The 24,734-nt window shown below is 40.0% G+C and overlaps 1 protein-coding gene across 1 annotated transcript in view; it reads left to right on the forward strand.

Moving 5' to 3' along the window:
* Positions 1 to 24,734, forward strand: part of ROCK2 (Rho associated coiled-coil containing protein kinase 2) — a gene marked incomplete in the record, with an annotated part of 2,656,097 nt that overhangs the window by 1,034,886 nt on the left and 1,596,477 nt on the right. The window contains 1 exon segment of the mRNA XM_044082273.1: positions 19,611 to 19,702. Coding sequence (XP_043938208.1) covers positions 19,611 to 19,702 — 92 coding nt within the window.

Here is a 24,734-nt window from a genome sequence, read left to right on the forward strand (position 1 = left end):
ATGTCAGAAAAGTTAATTGTATTTCTTGTGGGAAGCAAATACCTCATAAGGACTTCCACTCTTACTGTATTCCATGCCTAGGCCCTGATCACGACGTCACTAGTTGTCGGTTTTGTGCTAGATTTAACAAACGCACAATAAAATGATGTTTTGATTTTGCTTTGCACTACTTTGGCCGAAGGTTCAATTATACTATGCCATCGGAATTACCGACGACCGCATTTCTTAAAAAACGCAAAGACAAGGATAAAGACAGACATCCGAGGTCCAAAACTGATGACGAAGCCTCTTCTAGGCCAGTCGCCGGTTCGCCAGCTCTCAGTGAAGCTCTTTCACAGCCCCTGACACCCGCTACCTCAGAGCCACAGGCTGCCTCCGACTCCCACGTGGAGACAGCTAGGCCTCTGGAAACTCAAGGTATTGGGCCTATGGAAACTAATCCCTCAGATTGGTCCGGAGCCGTTGAGCAGGCATCGGCTTCTGAGGGTGTTTTCAGACCTTCACAACTTACCATTAAAGCAACAGCCAAGACAAAAACACCATTAAAGACAAAGAAGCAAGTACAGCATTCTCCTGGACAGTCCTCCATGCCTAAGAAACAGATGCTTAAAATGGCCGAAGACCTCATTACTCTAATCAGGGGTTCCCATACCCCTCCTGAGAAAAGGCCTAGGCAGGATACAGACTATGATTCCTCTGATCAGGTTTCTATTTCCTCTGACTCCTCCTCAGACCAGGGATACTCTCTACCCCCCTATGAGAACTCTGATGCTGAAGAATCTATCCCTTCAGCCTCTCCTTCTGAGGATCACTCTTTTGGGGAAACTTTACATACCATGAGGGAGCATTTCCATTGGGAAAGACAGGAAAATGTATTCAGGGCAAGTGGACCACAGACCAAATGCATCTTCACATCAATCAAAAAGAGATGTTGGCTGTTCATAATGCCCTAACAGCTTTCAAGGAACTAATGCATCCAGGACAATTATTACTAAAGACAAGACAACACCACTGTAATGTGGTACATAAGCAAGGGGGCAATCATTCTTATCCCCTATGCAGGTAAGCCATGACCTTGTGGAACCCAGCTCTAACTTATCAAGTTCATTTGCAAGCACAATTCCTGCCAGGAAGGAAAAATACTCTGGCAGATGATCTAAGCAAAAATATCATGGACCCCCACAAATGGAAATTGAATCCACAAATCTTCAGCATGGTAACGCAAAAATGGGGGTGCCCAGACATAGATCGTTTTACCTCCCCACTGAATTGCCAACTACAAAAATTCTGCACAAGGACTTACCACACACAAGCTTGGAAAGTGGATGCTCTTTCGTTCAGCTGGAAAAGCCTAAACGTTTATGCCTTCCCACCACTGCCTCTCCTTTCAAAGGTACTCCTAAAAGGCAGACAAGAAAAATCACAAATGATCCTGATTGCTCCAGACTGTCCACGCCAGCACTGGTACCCAATCTTACAGAACGTAGCTCAAGGCACACCATGGATTTTACCTCAAATATCACACCTTCTGACTCAACAAAACAATCAGACCCTGCATGGTCAGCTCAAAACCGTAAACCTGGCTGCATGGCAGATTCATTAGTCAAACATGCAACACCTCTCTCTAAAGCTGTTATGGATGTCATTTTGGAGGCCAGGAGGCCTAGCACCAGGAAATCTTACTCAGAAAAATGGAAGAGATTCTATGCCTGGAACCAGGCTCAAAGCCTTGACCCTCTTGTCCCAAACATTCCTCAGATTTTACAATACTTAACTGAGATGCTGGACAAAGGCCTATCCTTCTCATCAATTAAGATCCACGCCTCTGCCATTTCAGCATATTACAACACAGATCCTCCTTTATTCTCTCATCCCTTGCTAAAGCAGTACCTCAGAGGGGCTAAAAACATAAGACCGCCTCGGAGAGCACCAACACCAACTTGGGACCTCAATTTTGTTTTGGAAAAACTGACCCTGCCACCTTTTGAACTAGCCAATACAGCCAATCTAAAAAATTTTATCCTGGAAAACAGCTCTGCTCCTGGCAGTAACTTCAGCACTTCAGCACTAAGAGTCTCAGAGCTACAGGCATTAATGGCAGTGGAGCCTTTTATAATTTTTCATCAGGACAGGGTTTCTTTAAGGACAAACCCTACCTTTATGCCAAAGGTGGTATCTAGTGTGGCTCTTAACCAAACCATCCATTTGCCAACTTTTTATCCAAACCCCCAGAATAAAGGGGAGAAACGTCTGCACTCTTTGGACATACACAGGCAGCTACGCTTCTACTTGGACAAAACAAAAGCTTTCAGGAAAACTGAGCAGCTGTTTGTAGCATATGCTGCAGGATCACAGGGCAAAGGCTATCTCAAAGCAAACTATCTCCAAATGGATAGGACACTGTATTCATTACTGCTACACACAGCATGGAAAATCAGTCCCTAGTAACATTAGGCCACATTCTACCGGAGCAACAGCCACTTCAACAGCCTTTCTCAGAGGAGTACCAACCAAGGAAATTTTGGAGGCTGCAACTTGGAGTTCAGTGCACACCTTTACCAAGCAGTACCACTTGCCTCTTTACTCTAAATCCAGAGCAGGATTTGCCACTGCAGTTCTGCAGGGCCACATAGCCAATCCTAACTCTTTATAGACCAGCCACCCAACCTTAGCTTTGAGATTCTACCCAAGTGTAATGACTGCAGCAGTGTAACACAATGAACATAGTACAGTTTTGTACCTACCATAAATGTAGATGTTCGAGTGTTCACACTGCTGCAGTCCAGGTTACCCTCCCTTCATCCCCTCTGTCCTAGCTGGACTTATCTATACCTTTCTATCCTATGCAAACATTGTGGTGTATTTTCTTGTAACTGAAGGCATTGTTTTTATTTTATATATATGTTTTATTAGCAATATGTATTGCCTACCTACTTGGGGGCACCTGACATCTGGGGCAAGAAAAATGACGTCGGATGCATATTGTATACCCCTGGCGCACTGACGTCGGGGAAGAGGTGACGGCGGCCGACGCCGGACCGGGACTTTGGAGCTCTGGCCGACTGCGGGACCGCCTGACAGCGGGATAGCCCAGGTGTAATGACTGCAGCAGTGTGAACACTCGAACATCTACATTTATGGTAGGTACAAAACTCTACTTTGTAGCTTTCAGGTTCTTCATTTCCAAGCTCTATTCTAGATTTGTAACCTCCTTTGAAAGGACCCAAACCATTGGATCTGATTCATTAGAGTCTGAAGACAAAACCCTCTAAACCAACTGTTGCGTATCTTAAGAAACACAAAGACTCCTTCGATCCAGTCCCCTCTGACTTTGGATCCCATATATTCCTGCCTCCTAAAGTTTTTAACTACAGTTTTTAAAGAAAGTGGTAGATGTTCTTCGTGTTTCACTGTTGCAGTCATCACATTTGGGTTATCTGCTTGCGGTGGACCTCGGTCGACCTGATTGTCAGGGTCTTGGGTCCTGCGTCGGCTGCTGTCTCATCTTCCGTGACGTCAGGTAGTCGGGGGTATAGGGCATGCAGCCGACGCCATTACATCAGTCTTTCTTGCCGTGCGGTGCCCGAAGCACTTCGCAAGTGCCGGTCGGCCGACTCCTGAAATTTTCGTTTTCGAGTTTCAGAACCGAAGTCTTCAACTAAAGCTATAAGTACCCTGTTGGGGAAACATTTTCTTGCTCTAAACCGATGTCAGTAAAAGTCAGTAATTGTATTTCTTGTGGAAAGCAAATACCTCATAAAGATTTTCATTCGTACTGTATTCCTTGCCTAGGCCCTGACCACGACGTACCTCGCTGTCAGTTTTGTGCCTTATTTAAGCAATGAACTATTCATCGTCCATATATTTACGCTTCTAAATATTTTGGTACCCGGTTCAATTATCCAGATATGTCATTGATAAGCCATCTGACTACCGACATTCTGAAAAAACGCAAAGATAAAGACAGACACAGACCGCCTAGGTCCAAAGCTGCCGACAACGCTTCTCCTAAGCTAGTTGCCAGTTTGCCGGTACTCAGTGAGGCGCTTTCGCAGCCCCTGATGCCTGCTACTTCAGATTCGCAGGCCTCTACTGAGACCCATTCAGAGTCTGGTATGCCGCGGGATGCTTCAACTGTAGAACCTGCAGATGTCTCTACCTTGGATGGATCCGGAGCCGCTGTGCAGGTTCCTTCTTAGGGTGTATTTAGGCCTACTGACTTGCATATTAAACCGACACCATCTTCTTCTTCAAGGCCTAAAATTCGAACCATGCCTAGAAAACCAACGCACAGACCACATGGTCAGACCTCTATGCCTAAAAAACAAATGATAAGAATGGCTGAAGACTTTATTACTTTAATCAGGGGAAGCCAACCTGCCCCAAGAGATCTAGGACTGAATTTGCTTATGATACTTCTGACCATGATTCCGAAATTTCTGTTTCCTCTGATGACTAGGATTTACCCTTATCTACCTATGAGGCTTCTGATGCAGAGGACTCTGTTCCCTCTGCTCCCCCCAGAGGATTTCTCTTTTGGTGAAACATTGCATACTCTTAGGGAGCATTTTCCCTGGGAAAGCCAGGATTACTATGATTCTAAAAAGAGGCTTCGGGATTTCTTACTCCTGCCCCAACACAGGCCTTTAGCTATCCCTCCTGTACTAGACATTGTTGATGATGCCTTTTCGGAATCTAGCTTGGCCCCTGACTCTACCTCCTGCTCCCAGAAAACCTGATAGATATTACAGGGTTCCTGACTCTCACTAGTTCCTTTTTAAAAATCCTACTGCGGATCCTGAGACCATTTCACAGGGACCCAAGGGCATTAAGGCTACTACTGCCAAAATTCCTACCCCCTCTTATAGAGACTTAAGAGCGCTGGATAGATGGGTAAGAAGGTATACACTTCTGCAACCTTGGCCATTAGGGCCTTAAACTGCCAGTTTCATATGTTAAAGTATCAGCAGCATATTATTGGATTGCTTAAACAGAAAATGATGTTGATTCCTGACTGTGCTGAAAATAAGGATTTACAGGATTTAATGCATTCTGCTGAACAGGTTGGAAAACATACTTTGCAATGTGGTTTTGATTCACTAGAGGCATCTTGCAGGGCTGCTATCTCTGGGTCTGTACTTAGAAGGCATGCTTGGCTTAAGGAGCAATCTTTACCAGATCATGTTAAAGCTAAATTGCTGGATGCTCCCTTAAATCAGGACCTCCTGTTTGGCGGCAAAGCAGAAGAAGTTCTTAAAACGATGGAGGAAAAAGCTAAATCTATGCAAACTGTTAAAGATTTCCTACAAGTACAGCCTCCAAGATTTAGTAGGCATTGGCCCTCTAAGAACTGGTCCTTTCCTGCCTCTTCCAGGCCTTCTCAGTCCAAGCCCAGAACCAGCAGAACACCCAGGCTTCAGTCCCAGGGTACGCACAAGACTAAGCAGTGGGGGGGGGGCTCCCACTTCCAAATCAGGGAATAGTAACACTCCCCCCTATGGGTAAGCTCTCTCAATGACTTAACTTTAAAACTTCCAAGCACTTCTGAACTGTCTGCTCCTTTAGGGGTAAAGATTTCTCTGCAGGCAAAAAGCTGGGAACTCATTACCCAGGACAAAAGGGTTTTAAATACAGTTTCCCAAGGATACAGATTTCACTTCCACACGTTTCCAACCCCAACAGGTTGGCCAGATATACCCTGAAATCAATGGGCAGAGGCTCAAAAGCAAGTACTCTCTCTCTTAAGCATAAAGGCTATTCAAACTGTACCAGAAGAGGAAAAGGGACAAGGTTTCTACTCAAGACTTTTCACAAGACATCTGCAGCAGCTGGAAAGGCCACAGAAGTACCTCACAAAGAGGATTACTGGCCTCAAACAAATGCCCTACACTGACCGCCTCAAAAAACTCCAGCTTTACTCCATAGCATATCGCCTACTTTGAGGTGATCTTTGCCTAACATATAAAGCTATGTCAAACCCAGAGCTGTTGGACATGCTACACCTAAAGAAATCCCAATCCCTCCAAGCTACATGCCCTAGGGACCTAAACCTTGTCACCACAATAAACAGGACATGCTGGAGGTATAGATTCCTGTCCCAGAGACTTCCTATACTCTGGAACAAGCTACCCATCTATATCAAGCGAAGTTCTTCATTGGCACTCTTCAAGAAAAATCTTGATGAGTGGATGGGAAATAGGAAATACACCCCGGGGATCACTTCTGTGTCTCTGCTGGAGAGTGACACAGGAAAATAACTTTCTTGGGAGGCGTAAGCTATGGTACTGTGCTGGCTAGGCTTACGTAGGCCCTTGGGCCAATAGCCTAGTACCTACCTGTGAACCTGTGAATAAACTGCTTAACATTCCATTCATTTACTATTCTTATCTTTGGTTTATTCACTGACATTTTAACAAATTTTACTATAATACCCATAATGTCAGTTTGTCTTTTCACCACCACCCCCCTTTCTCATCTCACATTTCCCCAATTATACCACTTTCTTCTTTAACTTTTTTTTGCTCAGATAGCAAGAAACTTTGTTTTTACCTTGCAAAAAATACCTTTGCTTATACAATTGTCCTTTTATTTTCTTTTTATTCCTTTTATAAATTTCTGCTTTTTATGTAGTAATCATTTTCATTTCTCTTCTTGTTTTTCCCCTTTGTCTTAACACACTTTCCTAGTTTAAGTAAACTGTTTTGTATTTTTCTTTAAACGTTAACCAGTGTTCTGTTCAATTAATGTAATAATCTCTCATAGATGTGTTCTTTCCACAGCTATAATACATTTTCATTACCTTTTCATACCAATCAGTCTCATTAATCATTTTAATTCCATTTCTAATTTTGATATATTCATCATTCTCTTCAGTTTCTATCCATATAGCCATGTGATCTCAAAATCTTGTCTGCACCATCTCTACTATCTTAATCTTTATACTATAAGAAACTACAAAGTAATCCATCTTGGTTTTATTGTTTCTCCCTCTATAGGTATATATGTTTAAATTCTATAACCTTAGACCATCACAAGTCATAATTTCTTTCATAACTCTTATCAGTTCTGCCATTCCTTTTTATTGTTCTAAATCACAGTTACTCTCCTATTATATTATCCATATTAACTATTATATAATCAAATATTTCTTTAAATAAGCTCTTTCTGTATAAGTCACATGCATAAATTGTTATAATCCTGTAAACTTTCTTCTCCCGTCTAAAATCTACAACAGTTAATCTTCCCAGTCTTACTAAAGTGACATCCAGTATGGAAATACCTGTATTATATAGTATTGCAACACCTGAACAAGTTTCCTCTCCTAACTTCCAAATTATAACCCCCCCATAGATTCTCTGTAATGTTTCATCTTGTTAGTCCCCTAACATCTTCTAAAATATCTACCTCACAATTATTACACCATTTCAAAATACCACTTCTCCTAATCAAACTTTTAATACCATTTACATTAACTTACAACATCCTAAGATTATTCGCTTCTCTTCTACGTAATCTAAGTGAACTTTAAGTTAAAAAATGACACCACGCTGTATATTACAAAAACAGATAAAGGCAATGCAGTTGTGGTGCTTAATATGACATTTTATTTAAAAAAGAAATGACCTTGATGCCAAATGATGACAAGTTTTACCAAATAACGTGGGCATCTGTTAAAAAAGCATATGGAGTTGTTGCTTGTATAGAAGAATGTTTTTTAGGTAATTTGATTGACAAGGAAACAGTGGAGTTCTTTAGAGTAGAAAAAGCCAAACTGGGAAGGTTTTTTGGACTTCCTAAAATCCATAAAAACCTGAATTGCTCTGATTTTAGACCGATAGCCAGTCAAGGCAGTAAGAAGGAACCTCCAGCCATCTTCGTAGATAAATATTTACAGAAGTTGGTCGTAGAAAGTAAATCTTAAATTAACGATTCCTTTGGATTTAAAAGTTTAGTGAAGAATGTGAAAATAGATGATTCCATGTGGTTGGTTACAGCAGATATTGCTTCATTATATACAGTCATACCAAACGTAGAAGGGATGGAAATGGTGAAAAGGGAGCTTCGTACTTTAGGATTATTTAATACTAGACAAGTGAGACTGTTCGCGGAAATGTTGGATGTTATTTTATCATTACTTTTTTTTTTTGGTATAATGATGAAATATACAGACAAAAAAATGATGTAGCTATGGGGGCCGCTATTGCCCCCCCAGCTATGCAAATATAGTCCTGATGAACTGGGAAAAAGAAGTTATTTTAGAATCAGTTTGTGCAAAACTTATTTTTTTTATTTGGGAGGGTTCCAAAAAAGAAATCTTAGATTTTATCAAGCATGTAAATGAATCCACGAGTTACCTTCAGTTGACATTTAATTATAGGAAGGACAACATTAATTTTTTGGACCTGAATGTGTACAGATCTAGCAAGGCTTTAAAAGTTAAGATTTATAAAAAGGAAGTGCAGAGTAACGGCTATCTCCACTTCAACAGCATGCAAAAGTTTAGCCTGAAAAAAACATAGTGAAGGGGCATTTCACTATAATTAGCAGGTTAACAGATGAGACAGTATTTTTTTAAAAAGAATGTGAAGAACTCAAAAGGAAATTTCGAGAAAGAGGGTACCCCAAGGACATCATTAACAATTCCTGGATGGAAGTAAAAAATGTAAGGGAATAATAAGGTAGCAAATGTAATAGCAAGTCAAAAGAAAATGAAAAGGATTTTTCCCTAGCATGTGTTTTAGACAATTCAGTAGATGAAAGTAATAATCAAAGGAATAATCAAGAATAATTGGAGATTCTTAATACATTTTCAATAAATTAAAAGTGTTATGGGGACCCTGTCTTTGTCTCTAAAAGAAGAAAGAGTTTAAAAGACTTTTTTAAGAAAAGGAATTTATGCTCAAGAATGCCTGATATTTTTGAAATGGGGATGAAAAGATGTAACAGTTGTACTTCATGTCAATATATGAAAGAAGTTAAGAATTTTGTAGTGACAGCAAGAATCTTTGAATTTAGGTTGAATAATTTCTACAACTGCAGGTCCAAATATGTGGTATACATGGCTGTGTGTGAATTATGTCCAGCATTTTATATAGGAAGAACCATTAGAGAATTTTACATTTGAGTGAATGAACATATAAGAGCAGTAGACAAGATTGATGTAAGCAATGCCGTGGTAAAACATGTTAAACAAAAACATTTGTTAGAAAAAAATGGGGCATGTTTCAGATTTGTAATAATCGAGGAAGTCAATGGTTTTGGTCATATGTTTGATGCAGAAGATGAACTGGATTGGAGAGAATATTGCTGGCAAATCAGGCTGAATGCATGTGTATACCCTGGTGTAAATGATAGGGAAAACGTTAAAGTTGTTGTCAGAAAGAAAGGGTTAAGGCATTAAGTGCTATGTGTCACATGTTATTGTTATTAAGTATTTAAATAAGTGTGTTCATTTTACAACTTGGTCTGAAGAAGTTCCATGAAGGGAATGATGGAATGATGGATTTTTATGTAATAAAATTATTTTCTGTTTTTAGCCATTCGGTTTTTATTATATATTTTTTATTAGAACTTTGTTATTGCTGTGTCCATTTCTCTTTTTTAACTTTCATACCTAAATCCTGTATCTTTTTGTTTCTGTCCTTCACCCTTTTGCCAATAGAATTCTTCTTAATTACTTTCCAATCAATTTTTCTATCCTCACTGCCATCCAATTCCAACTCAACCTCACCTTCTTTTCTTTCATTTGTTTCTATATCTTGTATTTCCTCAGAAATTCACATTTTTAATTTTTAGCATGTGATTTTAATTCCATACTTTCATTTTTTCCTTATATTTTTTAGTTCCTTATCACCCTCTTCTATTACCTTTTTGTGATTTTTCAAGTTTTTTTTTACTATTACATTTTCTGTCTTGACTAAAAGCTCCCCACACATATTTCTTTTTATCACATTTGCCCACAAAATAACCCTTCTTCCCACAAAATAAACGTGTTTTTGGTTGTCCCCACTATCAAACAGCAGCTTTGTTTCTTATGCATTTATCATACTGGGAATATGAGCAATTCTATCATTTTCTATTTTCAAGATGACATTTCAGTCCCAAGCCCCAATCCATAAACCCCTATTATCAAGTACTTTTTCATGTCAGAACAAAAATCTTTCAAAAAATGTTCTTTTTCAGTCTCTTTATCAGTCTCTGTATGACACTGTTTACTTTTTTGAGGCTGTCTTAAAAAGGCATTCATAACATGTTTATTCTAAAGAAAAATGTCTTTTCTTTTCAGATTTTGCCAAAAAAGTATCTAGTCTCACAAATGTTTTAAAAAACAAGTTGCTGTAAGTCTCATTCTTAATCAAAATAAATGCTTTTACCTCTTGAGTTTTTGTACATAAAGGTGCAATGACTATATCGCAAATCTCATAACTGTTGCATGCTTTATCTTCTTTGCTCTGTATACACACTATATATTTCTACTTATCTGAAATCTCAGTTTGTTTTCTTTCCCCTTATTTTTTTTTACACTTTTACTTATAACGCCTGCAAATTAAATCTTTTCAGTTCCACTTTCTTCTCTATTCCATTCCATCCCTTCTCCCCAAGGTATGTTATTTCCACTCTCCAGTTTCTTCTTCTTGATTAATTCTTCCAGTATGTCGCTCATCCTATGTTATAATGCATGATGAACAGTCAAGTAGTTCATTTATGTGCTTTATTTTATATAGAAATGGATCTACTTTTCTTTGTCGAAATGTCATTACTTCGAAAAAGAAAAGTAGATGCCCACTTTGTCTAGTCGCCAGATCGGCTGAATAATAAAAAAAAATCTTTTGCAGGGGGGCAAGCCCCCCCTTTTCCCCCCATCAAGGGGGGACTGTGCCCCCACGCCCCTCCCTACTTAAATATACCAACTCTGGGATCGCACTACAGCGAGGAAAAGGGAATATTCCCATTCCGTGCTGTATTGTGATCTCCGTACTCGGTTTTCGAAGTTTCAGTACTTTGAACAAGTGGTCTCGAAGTACTGAAATTTTGACCAACCGAAGTAGACCCATAGAAACACATCAGGATGGATAGCAGCAACATAAAATATAAACAAACTGATTAACTGACAGACCATTACATACATGCATGCTTACATTTCAACAGCTCTCTACAAAATGGCAGTGTGACTCATTTGTGCTCAGTATTTATACACATGTGAAAGCCCATGGAAAGCTTCTTAAAGGTATATATACATACTGATCTACATCCTCCCTCTTTAGTGAATTGAAATAAGCCAAGGTAAACGGAAAGTACAAGTCCACTTTGCGGTATTATTGTGTTCTTAACGCAACTTTTATTGACAAACCAAGAAACGTTTTCGCTACAAACCCAGTTGTAGCTTCCTCAGAGTACATTTGAAACAATGAGAAGTTGGTTTTTAAAACATAAAAAAGCGCCAAATTGTAAAGCGCTTGAGTTTTCTAAAAGGTATAGTACATTTAAAAATAAAAGCACAATGTATGCTCCGTTTAAATACAGATATGTATAAAATTCCGTCCTAAATGTCCGGAGTATTAAAAAAGTATACAAGTGTCAACATTGTACAAGTAAAGCATCTGTTTGTTTAAAACATAATAGAAGTAGCAATATACTGTCAGACCAAGTTCCGTGCTACAATGAGTAAATGCTAAAATGAGTGAACTGTCTCATCAGGAGTCAGTAATCAGTTCCAGAAATTTCAGCCCATCATTACACTCCACAGTTAGGGTTGGCACGTAGGCACACTAGTTGGTACCATATTTTGCATATTCATCCTTGAGCCCTACCTTTGGACTTACTACACTGTAGCAGTATTTATTTTGGAGCAGCAAGGTTCCGCCCCTCCTGGCGAGTTTCTACACATTGTTTACTTTTAATAAATATTTTCAAACAACTTGTTTTTCAACACGAAAACACCTCCTCACATAAGGAGTATATTATCATCTGTTTTGACAAGGCTGTCCATGACAAACACTGGAGTTCCTTTGCCTAATATGATTAATTAGTGGACTAATTTAACTGAAGTCTGAAATTTCTGGAACTGATTACTGACTCCTGATGAGACAGTTCACTCATTTTGTTAAATACAATTTATTAAACTTAAACTTTTTCATCACTCTTTTTTGTAGACCGGACTTCTAGCTTAATATCATGGCACAGTATAAACTGATGAGCACAGTTTAACTTTCTTCGTAAAAAACGGAATTAATCTTTTGGTTTGTAGCACGGAACTTGGTCTGACAGTAAATTGCTACTTCTATTATGTTTTAAACAAACAGATGCTTTACTTGTACAATGTTGACACTTGTATACTTTTTTAATACTCCGGACATTTAGGACGGAATTTTATACATATCTGTATTTAAACGGAGCATACATTGTGCTTTTATTTTTAAATGTACTATACCTTTTAGAAAACTCAAGCGCTTTACAATTTGGCGCTTTTTTATGTTTTAAAAACCAACTTCTCATTGTTTCAAATGTACTCTGAGGAAGCTACAACTGGGTTTGTAGCGAAAACGTTTCTTGGTTTGTCAATAAAAGTTGCGTTAAGAACACAATAATACCGCAAAGTGGACTTGTACTTTCCGTTTACCTTGGCTTATTTTTTACTGGTTTTGGTGTTTGCAAGAGTTTGTCTTTAGTGAATTGCTCGCAATAAAATGACATCTGAAAAAGGCATACAATTATACAGACACTGAGTAATAAATGCAACGTTCATGTCCAAGTTGCCGTGTATCTGGATCATGGTCTGGAAATGCAACTTGATCTAGTGATATAGCAATTAGGACTAGGTTTAGCATCAGGGACAGTCATTGGTGAACAGTCTGTTTCAGGAGTCTTGGAAATCTTCTCAGGAACAGGGATATTTACTGCAATGTCTTCTGGAACTGGAACACTGGATAACTCACTCTTTTTCACAGGCAAGATGCTGCAATACAGACTCGGACACTTGTACCAAATAGTTCCGAATTCTCCTAAATTCTACTCTTTGGGATTACACAATGTACGATCTCGACTTTGGGCATACACTTAAAACGACTCAAATCTGATCAAAACTTTTGTATGTCTGCATCTCTACTATCTCCTCTTCTCGTAATGGATTGAGCAGTTTGCTGGACTTAGTAGGCTTGTGGGACAAACACCTTTTCTTGAGTTGAGCTCTCATTGCTTTGTTGTTCTTAGCACGGGGAACCAACAGATTGCTACTGATTGGTAGTGTGATTCTGGTTTGTCTCAACAAAAGCCTCTGTGCAGGTAAACCAAGATGTTTATCACTAGGAACATTTCTGAGATTCAGGACAGTTCAGAAAAACATCACTTTTGTCTTGTTTCCACTTGTTTCACACTTTGAACTCCACATTCTGCAAACCATTTGACTGTGGGCACACAGGGCTATTTGTAACATGAATAAAGTCCCACTGTTCAGCAAATCTCTTGAACTGCTTGCTTGTGAACTGTGTAGCATTGTCAGAAATAACTTTGTGTGGACTACCATGGACTGCAAAGTGAAGCTTCAACTTCGTAATGATATTGCTTTGAATGCCATCCTCAGCTGATGCTAGATTAGGAAGTAGGTCAATCTTGAACCAATTTGAATAAGAGTCTACTAACAGCAAGTAATGTTGACCATTCCATTTGAAAATGTCTGTAGCTACTGTCTACCAAGGTAGTTCAGGAAACTGGTTTAGCTGAAGTGGTTCTTTCTGTTGATGTGGCTTAGTACTATTACATACAGAACAAGATGAAAGTGCTCTCTCGATATCCTTTGATGTAGAAGGCCAAAATACTAGTCCTCATGCCCTTCTTTTGGTAGAATCAGTTCCTGAGTGGCCATGATGCAAAATGGTAATATACACTTGTTGCTAGGATTTTTGAACAATTGCTTTTGGACCTTTCATGATGATACCATTGTCAAACAAAATTGTATCTCTTTAAGGAAAATAAGATTACGCTTCTACTGGTAACCAATATTACTTTGAAGGCCATCCTCAACTGATAATGTGGTTGAGCTTCTGAGGTATTGGATCTGACGCTGTGTGACTTCTAAGCTCATCAAGATGTGTGGAAGAAAAAATTCTCACTTCCATGACTTCAAAATCAAGGTTCTCATTTTCATGCTGTTCAGTGGTATTTCAGGGCAGTCTAGATAAATGTATCAGCAAGATAAAGAAGTTTGCCTTTTGTTTAGACAAGATTGAAATTATACTTTCTCAATTTCAGCATCATGCGTTGCAGTTTGGCAGGGGCTGTATGCATAGACTTTCTCAAAATAGTGACTAGAGGTTGGTGGTAAGTTTGTTTGAATTGGGGGGCCATACATAGAATTATGGAACTTTGAACATGCAAGCACAATTGCCAAGAGCTCTTTTTCAATCTGCAGATACTGCATCTTGGTTTGGGTTAGAATCATGGACCCATAAGCTACTGGTCTACCATCTTGAAGAATGACTGCACCAAGTTCAAACTTCGAAGCATCACAAGAAAGAGTTACTGCTTTGTGAACATCATAGTATCTAAGAGTTGGTGGACTGGCAATTCTCTATTTCAGGACATCAAATGCTATTTGGTGGCTTTCTGACCAGGACCAGAATACATCTTTACGTGTCATCTCTCTGAACAGTGCCGAAAGTTGTCTTGAGTCTGGAATGAGCTTGCCTAGATTAGTTAACCATGCCAAGAAAACGTTGCAAGGCTTGAACATTTTCTGGAGCTGGCATCTCAAGAATTGCTGCTTGCTTGGAAGGATCTGCTTGTAAGCTTAAACTGGTAAACAAATGACCAACATAAGTAACTTCATAGCCTGAATTTGCACTTCTGTGGATTCAGATTAAGATTAATTTCACATGCTCTTTCCACAGCTTTCTTGAGGTTTCTGTCATGCTCAGCTTCACCATTACCCCATACTAGAATATCATCTACTGTAATAGCACACAGATGACAAGAAAACATTTGTTTCATGGCATGCTGGAAGACTTCACTGGCAGAATTTACCCAAATGACATTCTCAAAAAATCTGTACCTGCCAGAAGGAGTACTGAAAATGGTTAGCAATGAGGATTTTCAGTCAAGCAAAATTTGCCAAAATGAAGTCTCTGCATCCAAAACAGAAAAAACAGTGACATTTGGCATAAGAGCAACAATATCTTTGACTGTATGCATTGGATTATGAGGTCTTTTCAGTGCTTTGTTCAAATCTCTTGGATCATTACATATTCTAATATCTTCTGAGCTTTTCTTATGAGCTACCACCATAGAGGATACCCATTCAGTCGGTTCGTCAACTGGACAAATCACACCTTGCTGCACCATTTTATGTAGCTCAGCCTTGTTCTGCATAGCTACTGGAACTTTCTAGGCTGGTCTGACAATTGGGCTGACTTCAGGGTTTAACTTCATGGAGTACACAACTGGGAGTTTGCCTAGTTTGTCTTCAAAAAGATCAACATAGGTAGAGAAAGTAGACTGGGCAAAATTAGAACAAAGGTCTTTTAAGCTTACATGGTGGACTTCCTTGTTAAAAGAAAGTAGTCCCATTTTGAAACGGTCTCTGAAGTCTAGTAATGACTATACATGCCTTTTGACTATGTAAAATTGCAAGTCATAGCTGTTCCAGCAGAGTGATATGAAAGCAGTGTACTGAACCTTCAGTCTGAATTTTCTCACCACCATAAGCAGTAAGCTTTGCACACTTTGCCAAATCAAGCTTCTCACCAGCACATATGTTAGCAAACATTTCTGCTGACATAACATTGCACTTTGAACCTGTGACAACTTTGAGCTGTATGGGTCATCCATTTATCTGAACAGTGCTAAATACTTCATTCTTTGCCCATAAATCTACTGCATTGACTGTTTCATTAAGTACAGACACACCAATAACATAAAAAGTAGGGTCATAGCTTATGATCAACTTGTCTCTTGAGTGTTCTCTTTTAATAAAAGTACAAGCCTCTTTTGATTTACAAAATCTTTGGAAATGATTCCACTTTTTACATCTGTGACATTGCTGACCAAAAGCTAAGCACTTCTCTTTTGGTCACGATTGCCACCACAGTTATGACAGTTGACTATGAGGCTAGGTGAGGGCACATGCTTTGAGTTTGCTGACTCACCCTTGTGCTTTACTGAGACTGTGTATGCTCTGGAATTTGCTAGAAAGCTACGGGGTGTACCAAGGAGTGTTACAGGATTCACAGTTGTTGCCATGTGGTTGGGCCTGTTTTCAAAGTTAAATCATTGTCTCAAAGCAAAATCTTTCTCACAGCATCATCTTTAATACCACACACATCTGCCTTTTATCAACTCATCACTTATATTACCAAGTTTGCACATTTTAGCTTTCTTTCTCAAGTCAGTTATATATGCTGCAAAAGTTTCCCTAGGCTTTTGATCCCTTGTGTAAAATAAGTGCCTTTCCATTGTAATATTCGTTTGGGGGTTACACATGTCTCTAAATTTACGTTTTAAGCACTTGGGGTCTTCCCTTGATTCAGCCGGTATCGCTATATGGCAGCTTCCGCTGTAAACACAGCAGGTGCATACACAAATGAACGCTCTTTTTCTATGGCTTCTGAAAAAGCTAAATTAAGCAGAGTAAATGCCTTTCTGTGTGCATCTTTGTCAGAAAATACAGCTTGTATGAAAATATACACTTGCTCAAACATTCTCCAATTCTGTCCTGTATTATTAAATACAAGTGGACCAGGTTTCTGAAATCCTTCAGCCATGCCAACAAAGTATGCATAAATACACAGCAAATACGGCCCTTGTAATTATATACGAACATGGACACACACCAAGTACTTGCAACAACATTCAAATGCACAAACTCTTCAAAATACTGTACTTCACGTAATATGCTTAAAATGGCTGTATTTTGTGAAATAATGTACTGTAATACTGCACAAACTTGCAAACACTTTGTTTACTTCGGATATCTTGAATAGCTTTAATTAATGTGAAAAAGTAGTACAGAGTGAAAAATGTGGTTGTTTTCCATATTTTATGTATTTTATGCAATTCAGACCTTGTTTCAAACATTTTCGTAACTATTTTGAATATTTTTAGCAATATGTGGCAGTTTCGAGCATTTTGTTTAATTAGAAATTCGTTTTGAGCATTCTGAGGGTTTCATTTTATATTTTTTGAGTAAGCAATCATTTAAGCAAGTTTTAGTACCTGGAATTCATTTCTGACCTGTTTTGCGAGTTGTATGTGCAGTAGGGACGGGACGATCCATTCCTCTATATTCCTCCAATATTAACTGAGTGCCTCTTGGTCTTGATTCTGGATCCCATTCTGACACCATGTTGATCATCCTATCTTATAATTCAAGAAGAACAGGCGAGATAGTTCGTTTATATGCTGTATTGTATAGAAACACATCAGGATGGATAGCAGCAACATAAAATATAAACAAACTGATTAACTGACGGACCATTACATAGTTACATGCTTACATCTCAATAGCTGTCTACAAAATGGCAGTGTGACTCACAAGTGCAAGCACATGGAAAGCTTCTTAAGGGTATACATACATACTGATCTACACAATACAGCATCCCACAACCCTCCTACTGATGGATTGTAATTGCAATTTTTTCTGATTGTTGCTCCTGCACTCCCAATGGTTCAAACAGTTTAGCCTGGAACAACTCTTTAGAGTCCAGTAAAACATCCTCCTATCCCTTTTCCTTAAACCGGCATTCAACTCGATTCCAGAAACTCTGTCCTCCATCTTTGTGTCTTTCTCTCAGCTGCCACTCCACTGGTAATGGAAGGGAACGCACGTTTATGCTTGTTGGCCATATGGACCACAAGCATGGTATTGAGTAGAGGAAAGTTCCCTGATACACTGGCCTGATTTCCCCTAGTTAGTATGAATACCACCTAGGGTCTCTACTGAATAGAGGCAGTTGGCCTAATGGGACTAACCTGGTCAACAAAGTGTCAATAAAATAAATGTTGTGTCATAATAAGTGCACTTGTGTCACTGACTGTTTCAGTTTTACTGACTGTGGTCGTATAGTTGTATGGCCTTTTTAAATCAGGCCCTTGCATGCCCAGGTGCACTGCTTTTAACAGTAGACTTGCACAGATAGTGCAGTGTTTCATAGATGTTATTTTTTTTGTAAGGATCCTGCCTCCAGTCCTTTTATATCTCCATTGCATTGTTTAGATTTTGATTTCCATTTTGCTAGTAGTTGTTTTTGTGGTAACCAGTAGCCTTAAACTTAGTAAGGCCTCACTATATTTAGGCAGGTCAGAGTTTGTCTTACCTCAAAAGAATAGTTTCAATAGCTACAACAATTTGCCCTCCCCCAAAAAAAAATTTCTGCCAAAACAATTTTTAAAATTGACAGCCCTTTACATTCTCAGAGCACAATTCCCCAATTACATCTCTCTTTTCAATCATACACCCATCATTTGCTGTCTACCTGAGGAATAGTCTGCTTGGGGTTTTAAAATATCTATGCAAATATTTCAAAGCAGAAATGCTAAACTTTCTGGACTTTGCTGCATAGTTGGAAGCCATACAGATGTCTTTCCATTTTTCTTTGGTAAATTTCCTTTCTAGTCTGTCTTCCCAAACTTTTCTAACCTCCTTTGGTTGATTATTGTAGCTATTGTGCAGTATTTATATACCGTACTAATTTATTCCTTTTTAACAGCTGCTGCTGTTCTTGACTCAACTAAAAAGTCTACCATAGTGATCTTTCACTTAACACTCCCCTATCGATTTCCCTTTGCGCATATTCCGGTATCAGTCCCTGGCAGGGAAGGTAATCTCTAACCTGCAGTCCAAGCCTCTGCTTGAACTCATCTCACTCTGTTGCCTTTCACAGTTTCTAGTTATTTGCTCCCAATTCAGTGGTTCCTTTACCATTTTTCTCCAGTAAATTCCACCCCATAATTGCCTATTTCATGTATCCCTTCTTACAGTAATTCCTACTGGCAAAGTCTCCTTTCTCAGTTTCCATGTTAGCTTAGTTCTTTGAGTACTTTATGCTACTTTATGAGTATAATATTCTGTATGTTTGTTGTTACTCTCCTTAAGGATCTGCATCCAAAATTCTACTATTTCCTTATTCTTAAACTTTTCTTTTGTCATCATGAAATGTTAGTTTCCTTCTTTCTTGTGATGCAGATATAAGCTAGTTGTTTTTGGCAGTAGAGGTAGACTGAGCTGTCTATCTTGTGCAGTCCTGCAGTGTGGTCCAACAAGGCTGAATTTACTGTTTAGTCCTGAGAGCTTGTATCTTTGTTTGAAATTATGAGGACGAGATCAGTTATTTATAACAATAAAATAATTGCAAAGTAGATTTTTATATGAGGAAGGTCCAAACTAAGTAAAAGTAGTTACACCTACATAATGATTGTTATTGAGGGAAAAAATAACTGCAGCATACACATTGAGTGAGCACATGCATGTCTCTTTCCTGCCAAAATGTTCTAAGACTCTGACTGTTGAGCTTGAATTTACAAGTTCTTGAAGTCATAGTATTCCTTCTGTCCTAAGTTTAACTAAGAATGTATTTCTTTGGTCTTGGATTCTTATGCATTTATTTATTGATTGATTGCAGTTAACACCTTGAAGGATCAGCTTGAGGATTTGAAAAAAAGAAATCACAATTCGCAAATATCTAATGAAAAAATTAATCAACTCCAACGACAGGTAAGTTATGCTGTTTTCTTTTCATGATTCTTTACACTTATCTGTGTGTGCATGTGGTCTTAAAATGCTAGGCATTTATTTAGCCTAAATATAGAATTTGAGTTCATGTACAAGTAGACATGTTTTGCTGAACATTTGAATGCCCCCATGATCTTAATTCAGTGGGCCATGTATATTTACTCAAGTGGAGGTTTGTAATGTCATCAGGAGAATGAATGGGGAGTACTCCACTTCTGAAACAGACTTCCCATGCAAGGTGAAGAAAGTGACATCCTAGCATCCTCCAAATTAAAACTGGATGATTTTATGGATGATTTTATAGATACCTCAAAATTTAGTCTGGGACTTAATCGTGTTGCCATTCTTGAGAAAAGGAATATTGCATGAGGGTGACTTTTTGCAAGGCGTAAATGATCTTGTGAATTAGAATAAATTTTTGAGATTTGCCAGATTTCTCATTTCTCATTGAAAGTATGTGCATGCTTTTGGGATGTTCCTCGTGTTTCACTGTTTCAGTCATTACATTTGGGGTTATCTGCCTGCAGGTAGCCCTCAGCCAGCCTAAATACCAGAGTCTTGGATTCCTGCGTCAGATGCTGTCTCTTCTTCCATGATGTCAGGGGTATAAAACACGCAGCCAATGCCATTACATCAGTCTTTCTTGCCGTGCCATGCCCGAAGCAGAAGCAGTTCGCAAGTGCCGGTTGGCCGACTCCTGAAATTTTCGTTTTCGAGTTTCAGAACTGAAGTCTTTGAAAAAAGCTAAATACCCTGTTGGGGATCCTTTTTCTTGCTCTTAACCGATGTCAGTAAAAATTAACAATTGTCTTACCTGTGGAAAGCAAATACCTCATAAAGATTTTCATTCACACTGCATTCCTTGCTTAGACCCAGACCACGATGTCCCTCGCCATCAGTTTTGTGCCTTATTCAACCCCCGAACTATTTGTCGTCGATCTATTTTTGCAGCAAATTATTTTCGTACTCGGTTTAACTATCCAGAAATGGCTTCGGTAAGCCATCCGACTACCGATATTCCGAAAAAAATGTAAGGATAAAGACAGAGATAGACCGCATAGGTCCAAAACTGCCGACGACACTTCCGTTAAGCTAGTCGCCAGTTTGCCAGTACTCAGTGAGGCACTTTCGCAGCCTCTGATAACCGCTACTTCAGATTCGCAGGCCTCTACTGAGACCCATTTGGAGTCCTGTATGCCGCGAGATGCCTCTTCGACTATGGAACCTGCGGATGTCTCTACCTTGGATGGGTCCGGAGCCGCTGTGCAGGCACCGGCTTCTGAGGGTGTATTCAGGCCTACAGATTTGCATTTTAAACAGATGCCATCTTTTTCATCCAGGCCTAAAACTTGACCCACGCCTAGAAAACCAACGTCCAAATCGCATGGTCAGGCCCATATGCCTAAAAAACAAATGCTTAGAATGGCTGAAGACCTTATTACTTTAATAAGGGGAAGCCTGCCTTCCCCCTGTAAGAGACCTAGGACTGATTTTCCTTTTGATTCTTCTGATCAGGATTCCGAAATTTCTGTTTCTTCTGATTACCAGGAATTGCCCTTATCTGCCTATGAGGATTTTGATGTAGAGGATTCCATTCTGTCTGCTTCACCTCCAGAAGATTTTTCTTTTGGTGAAACCTTGCACACTCTTAGGGAGCATTTCCGCCGGGAAAACCAGGATTACTCTGACTCCAAAAAGAGGCTTAGGGAATTCTTATTCCTCCCACCACACAGGCCTTTAGCTATCCCTCCTGTTCTGAACATTGTAGGTGATGCCTTCTTGGAATCTAGCCTGGCCCCAGACACTTTACTTCCGGCTCCCAGAAAACCTGACAGGTATTACAGAGTACCTTTCTCTCACAAGTTCCTATTCAAGAATCCTTCTGCAGATCCAGAGACCATTTCCCAAGGACCAAAGGGCATTAAGGCTACTGCTGCCAAAAACCCTGCCCCCTCTGATAGAGATTCTAGGGCCTTGGACAGATGGGGGGTGAGAAGGTATACACTTCTGCTACTTTGGCCATTAGGGCCTTAAATTGCCAGTTTCATATGTTAAAGTATCAACAGCATATTATGGGACTATTTAAACAGAAAATGATGTTGATTCGTGACTGTACTGAACATAAATAATTACAGGATTTAATGCATTCTGCTGAACAAGTTGGTAAGCATAATTTGCAATGTGGTTTTGACTCTTTAGAAGCATCTTACAGGGCTGCTGTCACTGGGTCTGTAGTTAGAAGGCATGTTTGGCTTAAGGAGCAAAACTTGCCAGATCATGTTAAAGCTAAATTACTGCATGCTCCCTTAAACCAAGACCACCTGTTTGGCAACAAAGCAGAAGAAGTCCTTAAAAAGATGGAGGAAAAAGCTAAATCTATGCAAACTGTTAAAGATTTCCTGCAAATACATCCTCCCAGATTTAGTAGGCATTGGCCTTCAAAGAATTGGTCCTTTCCAGTCTCTTCCAGGCCTTCTCAGTCCAAACCTAGGAACAGCAGACCACCTAGGTTACAGTCTCAGGCTACACACAGGCCTAAGCAGTGGGGGCTCCCACTTCCAAAGCAGGAAGTAGTAAGACACTCCCCTACGGAAAAATGTCACAATGACGTAAACTTAACCCTTCCAAGTCCTGCTCAGCTGCCTGTTCCCTTAGGAGGAAAGCTTGCCCTGCATGCAAAAAACTGGGAACTCATTACCCAGGACAAATGGGTTTTAAATATAGTTTTCCAAGGATACAGATTACACTTTCACACCCTACCAACCCCAAACGGTTGGCCAGGCCTACCCCCAAATCAGTGGGTGGAGGCTTAACAGCAGGTTCTCTCTCTTCTAAGTATCAGGGCTATTCAACCTGTCCCAGCAGAAGAAAGGGGGCAAGGTTTTTATTCAAGACTTTTCCTGGTACCCAGAAAAGACAGCTCCTGGTGTTCTGTCCTGGACCTCTCTATTCTAAACACTTTTTTGGTAATCCCAAAATTCAAAATGCTAACACTTCAACAGCTGCTCCTATGCTAAGCAAAGATGCCTGGTTGGCAACCTTAGACTTAAAGGAAGCTTACCTGGGCATTCCAATAAGGGAATCTTGCAGGAAATGCCTACGCTTCAGAGCAGGCTCCATGCACTATCAGTTCTCTGCACTTCCCTTTGGCTTATCTACTGTGCCCAGGGTATTCACAAAGTGTCTAGCTCCAGCTGTTGCATTTTGCAGGCCGAGAAATATTCAGATATACCCATACCTGGACGATTGTCTCATTCAGGCAGAAAGCCAGGACATGCTATTAAAACATCTGGCATTCATAAAGAAACTTCTAACCTCGCTGGAGTACACCATAAACGAAAAGAAATCTCATGTAGTACCCTGCCACCAGATTGTATTCCTGGGAGCACGCCAGATAAACAAGTTTATTTGACAACCTACTTCAAACTACTGGCCACAAAGGCCCAGCTATCTGCAAGGAAAGTTTTGCAAGCCCTGGGGTTCATGGTCTCTTGCATTCTACTAATTCCATATGCAAGACTGCATATGAGGAAACTACAGTGGTATCTAAAAAGCCTATAGTGTCAACATTCTCAGGACCTGGAATCAATGATTCCTATCATTCCTTGTATAAAGACAGAGTTCCTTTGGTGGGCAGAGGCCTGCCACCACAACAAGGGGCTCCTGTTCAATGTATCCCCTGCCGCCCAAACCCTAACAGACGCATCAGACTATGCATTGGGGGCTCACTTGACAGGGCAGTGCATTCAGGGCAAATGGAATCCGAGTCAGATGCACTTGCATATAAACCAAAAAGAAATGTTAGCTGTACAGAATTCGCTGACAGTCTTCAAGGACCCCATCCTTCCAGGACAATTATTGGTGAAGACAGACAACACCACAGTGATGTGGTACATAAGCAGGGGGGAACCCACTCATACCCTCTATGCAGACTAGCCATAGCTCTGTGGAACACAGCCTTGAGCTACCAAGTGTACCTACAAGCTCAATTCTTGCCAGGCAAGATAAATTCACTGGCAGACGACCTAAGCAGAAATCTCATGGACCCACACGAATGGAAACTGGAACCAAAAATATTCAACCTCTTGAGGAACAAATGGGGGACACCAGAGATAGATCTGTTTGCCTCCCCCCAGAACTATCAATTGGACAAATTCTGCACAAGGACTCCCCACAGTCAAGCTTGGAAAGTGGATGCCCTGTCCTTTACCTGCGGAAAGCCTCTCGGTGTATGCCTTTCCCCCTCTGCCTCTGCTCTCGAAGGTTCTGTTAAAGATCAAACAGGACAAACCAAGGACAATACTTATTGCACCACACTGGCCTTGCCAGCACTGGTACCCTCTCTTGCGCAGCATGATACTGTTGGATCCATGACACCTACCTCAAACACACCTTCCCTGTTGTCCCAGCAGGCAGGCCAGATTCTGCACCCTCAGCTTCAAACCTTGAACCTTGCAGCCTGGCTAATTCCTTAAGCTCTCCAATAGCATCTCTCAGTAAGCAGGTGCTAGATGTCATCCTGGAAACAAGGAGGCCTATTACTAGAAAATCCTATTCTGAAAAGTGGAAAAGATACTGTTCCTGGAGCCTCACCCAGGGTATGAGCACTGCGGTGCCCAGTTTACCTTATATTCTTCAATACTTAACAGAAATGCTCCACAAGGGCCTATCTTTCTCGTCAATTAAAATTCATGCCTCTGCAATTTCAGCAGATAACACTGAACCACCCCTCTTCTCTCACCCCCTGTTAAAGCAATTCCTTAGAGGGGCTAAAAATTTAAGACACCCCCCCCCCCAGGCGAGACCCTACTTCAGCCTGGGACCTTAACTTTGTATTGGAAAAACTCAGTCTCCCTCCATTTGAACCAGCTGCAACTGCAGAGTTGAAATTCCTTTCTTGGAAAACAGCCTTCTTTCTAGCCATCACTTCTGCAAGAAGAGTGTCTGAATTACAGGCCCTCATGGCAGTGGAGCCCTTCATTATCTTCCATGCAGACAGGGTTTCCCTCAGGAC

The sequence above is a fragment of the Protopterus annectens genome, chromosome 1.part1, assembly GCF_019279795.1.
Source record: "Protopterus annectens isolate FY-2018-M chromosome 1.part1, PAN1.0, whole genome shotgun sequence".
Lineage (NCBI taxonomy): Eukaryota > Metazoa > Chordata > Ceratodontiformes > Protopteridae > Protopterus > Protopterus annectens.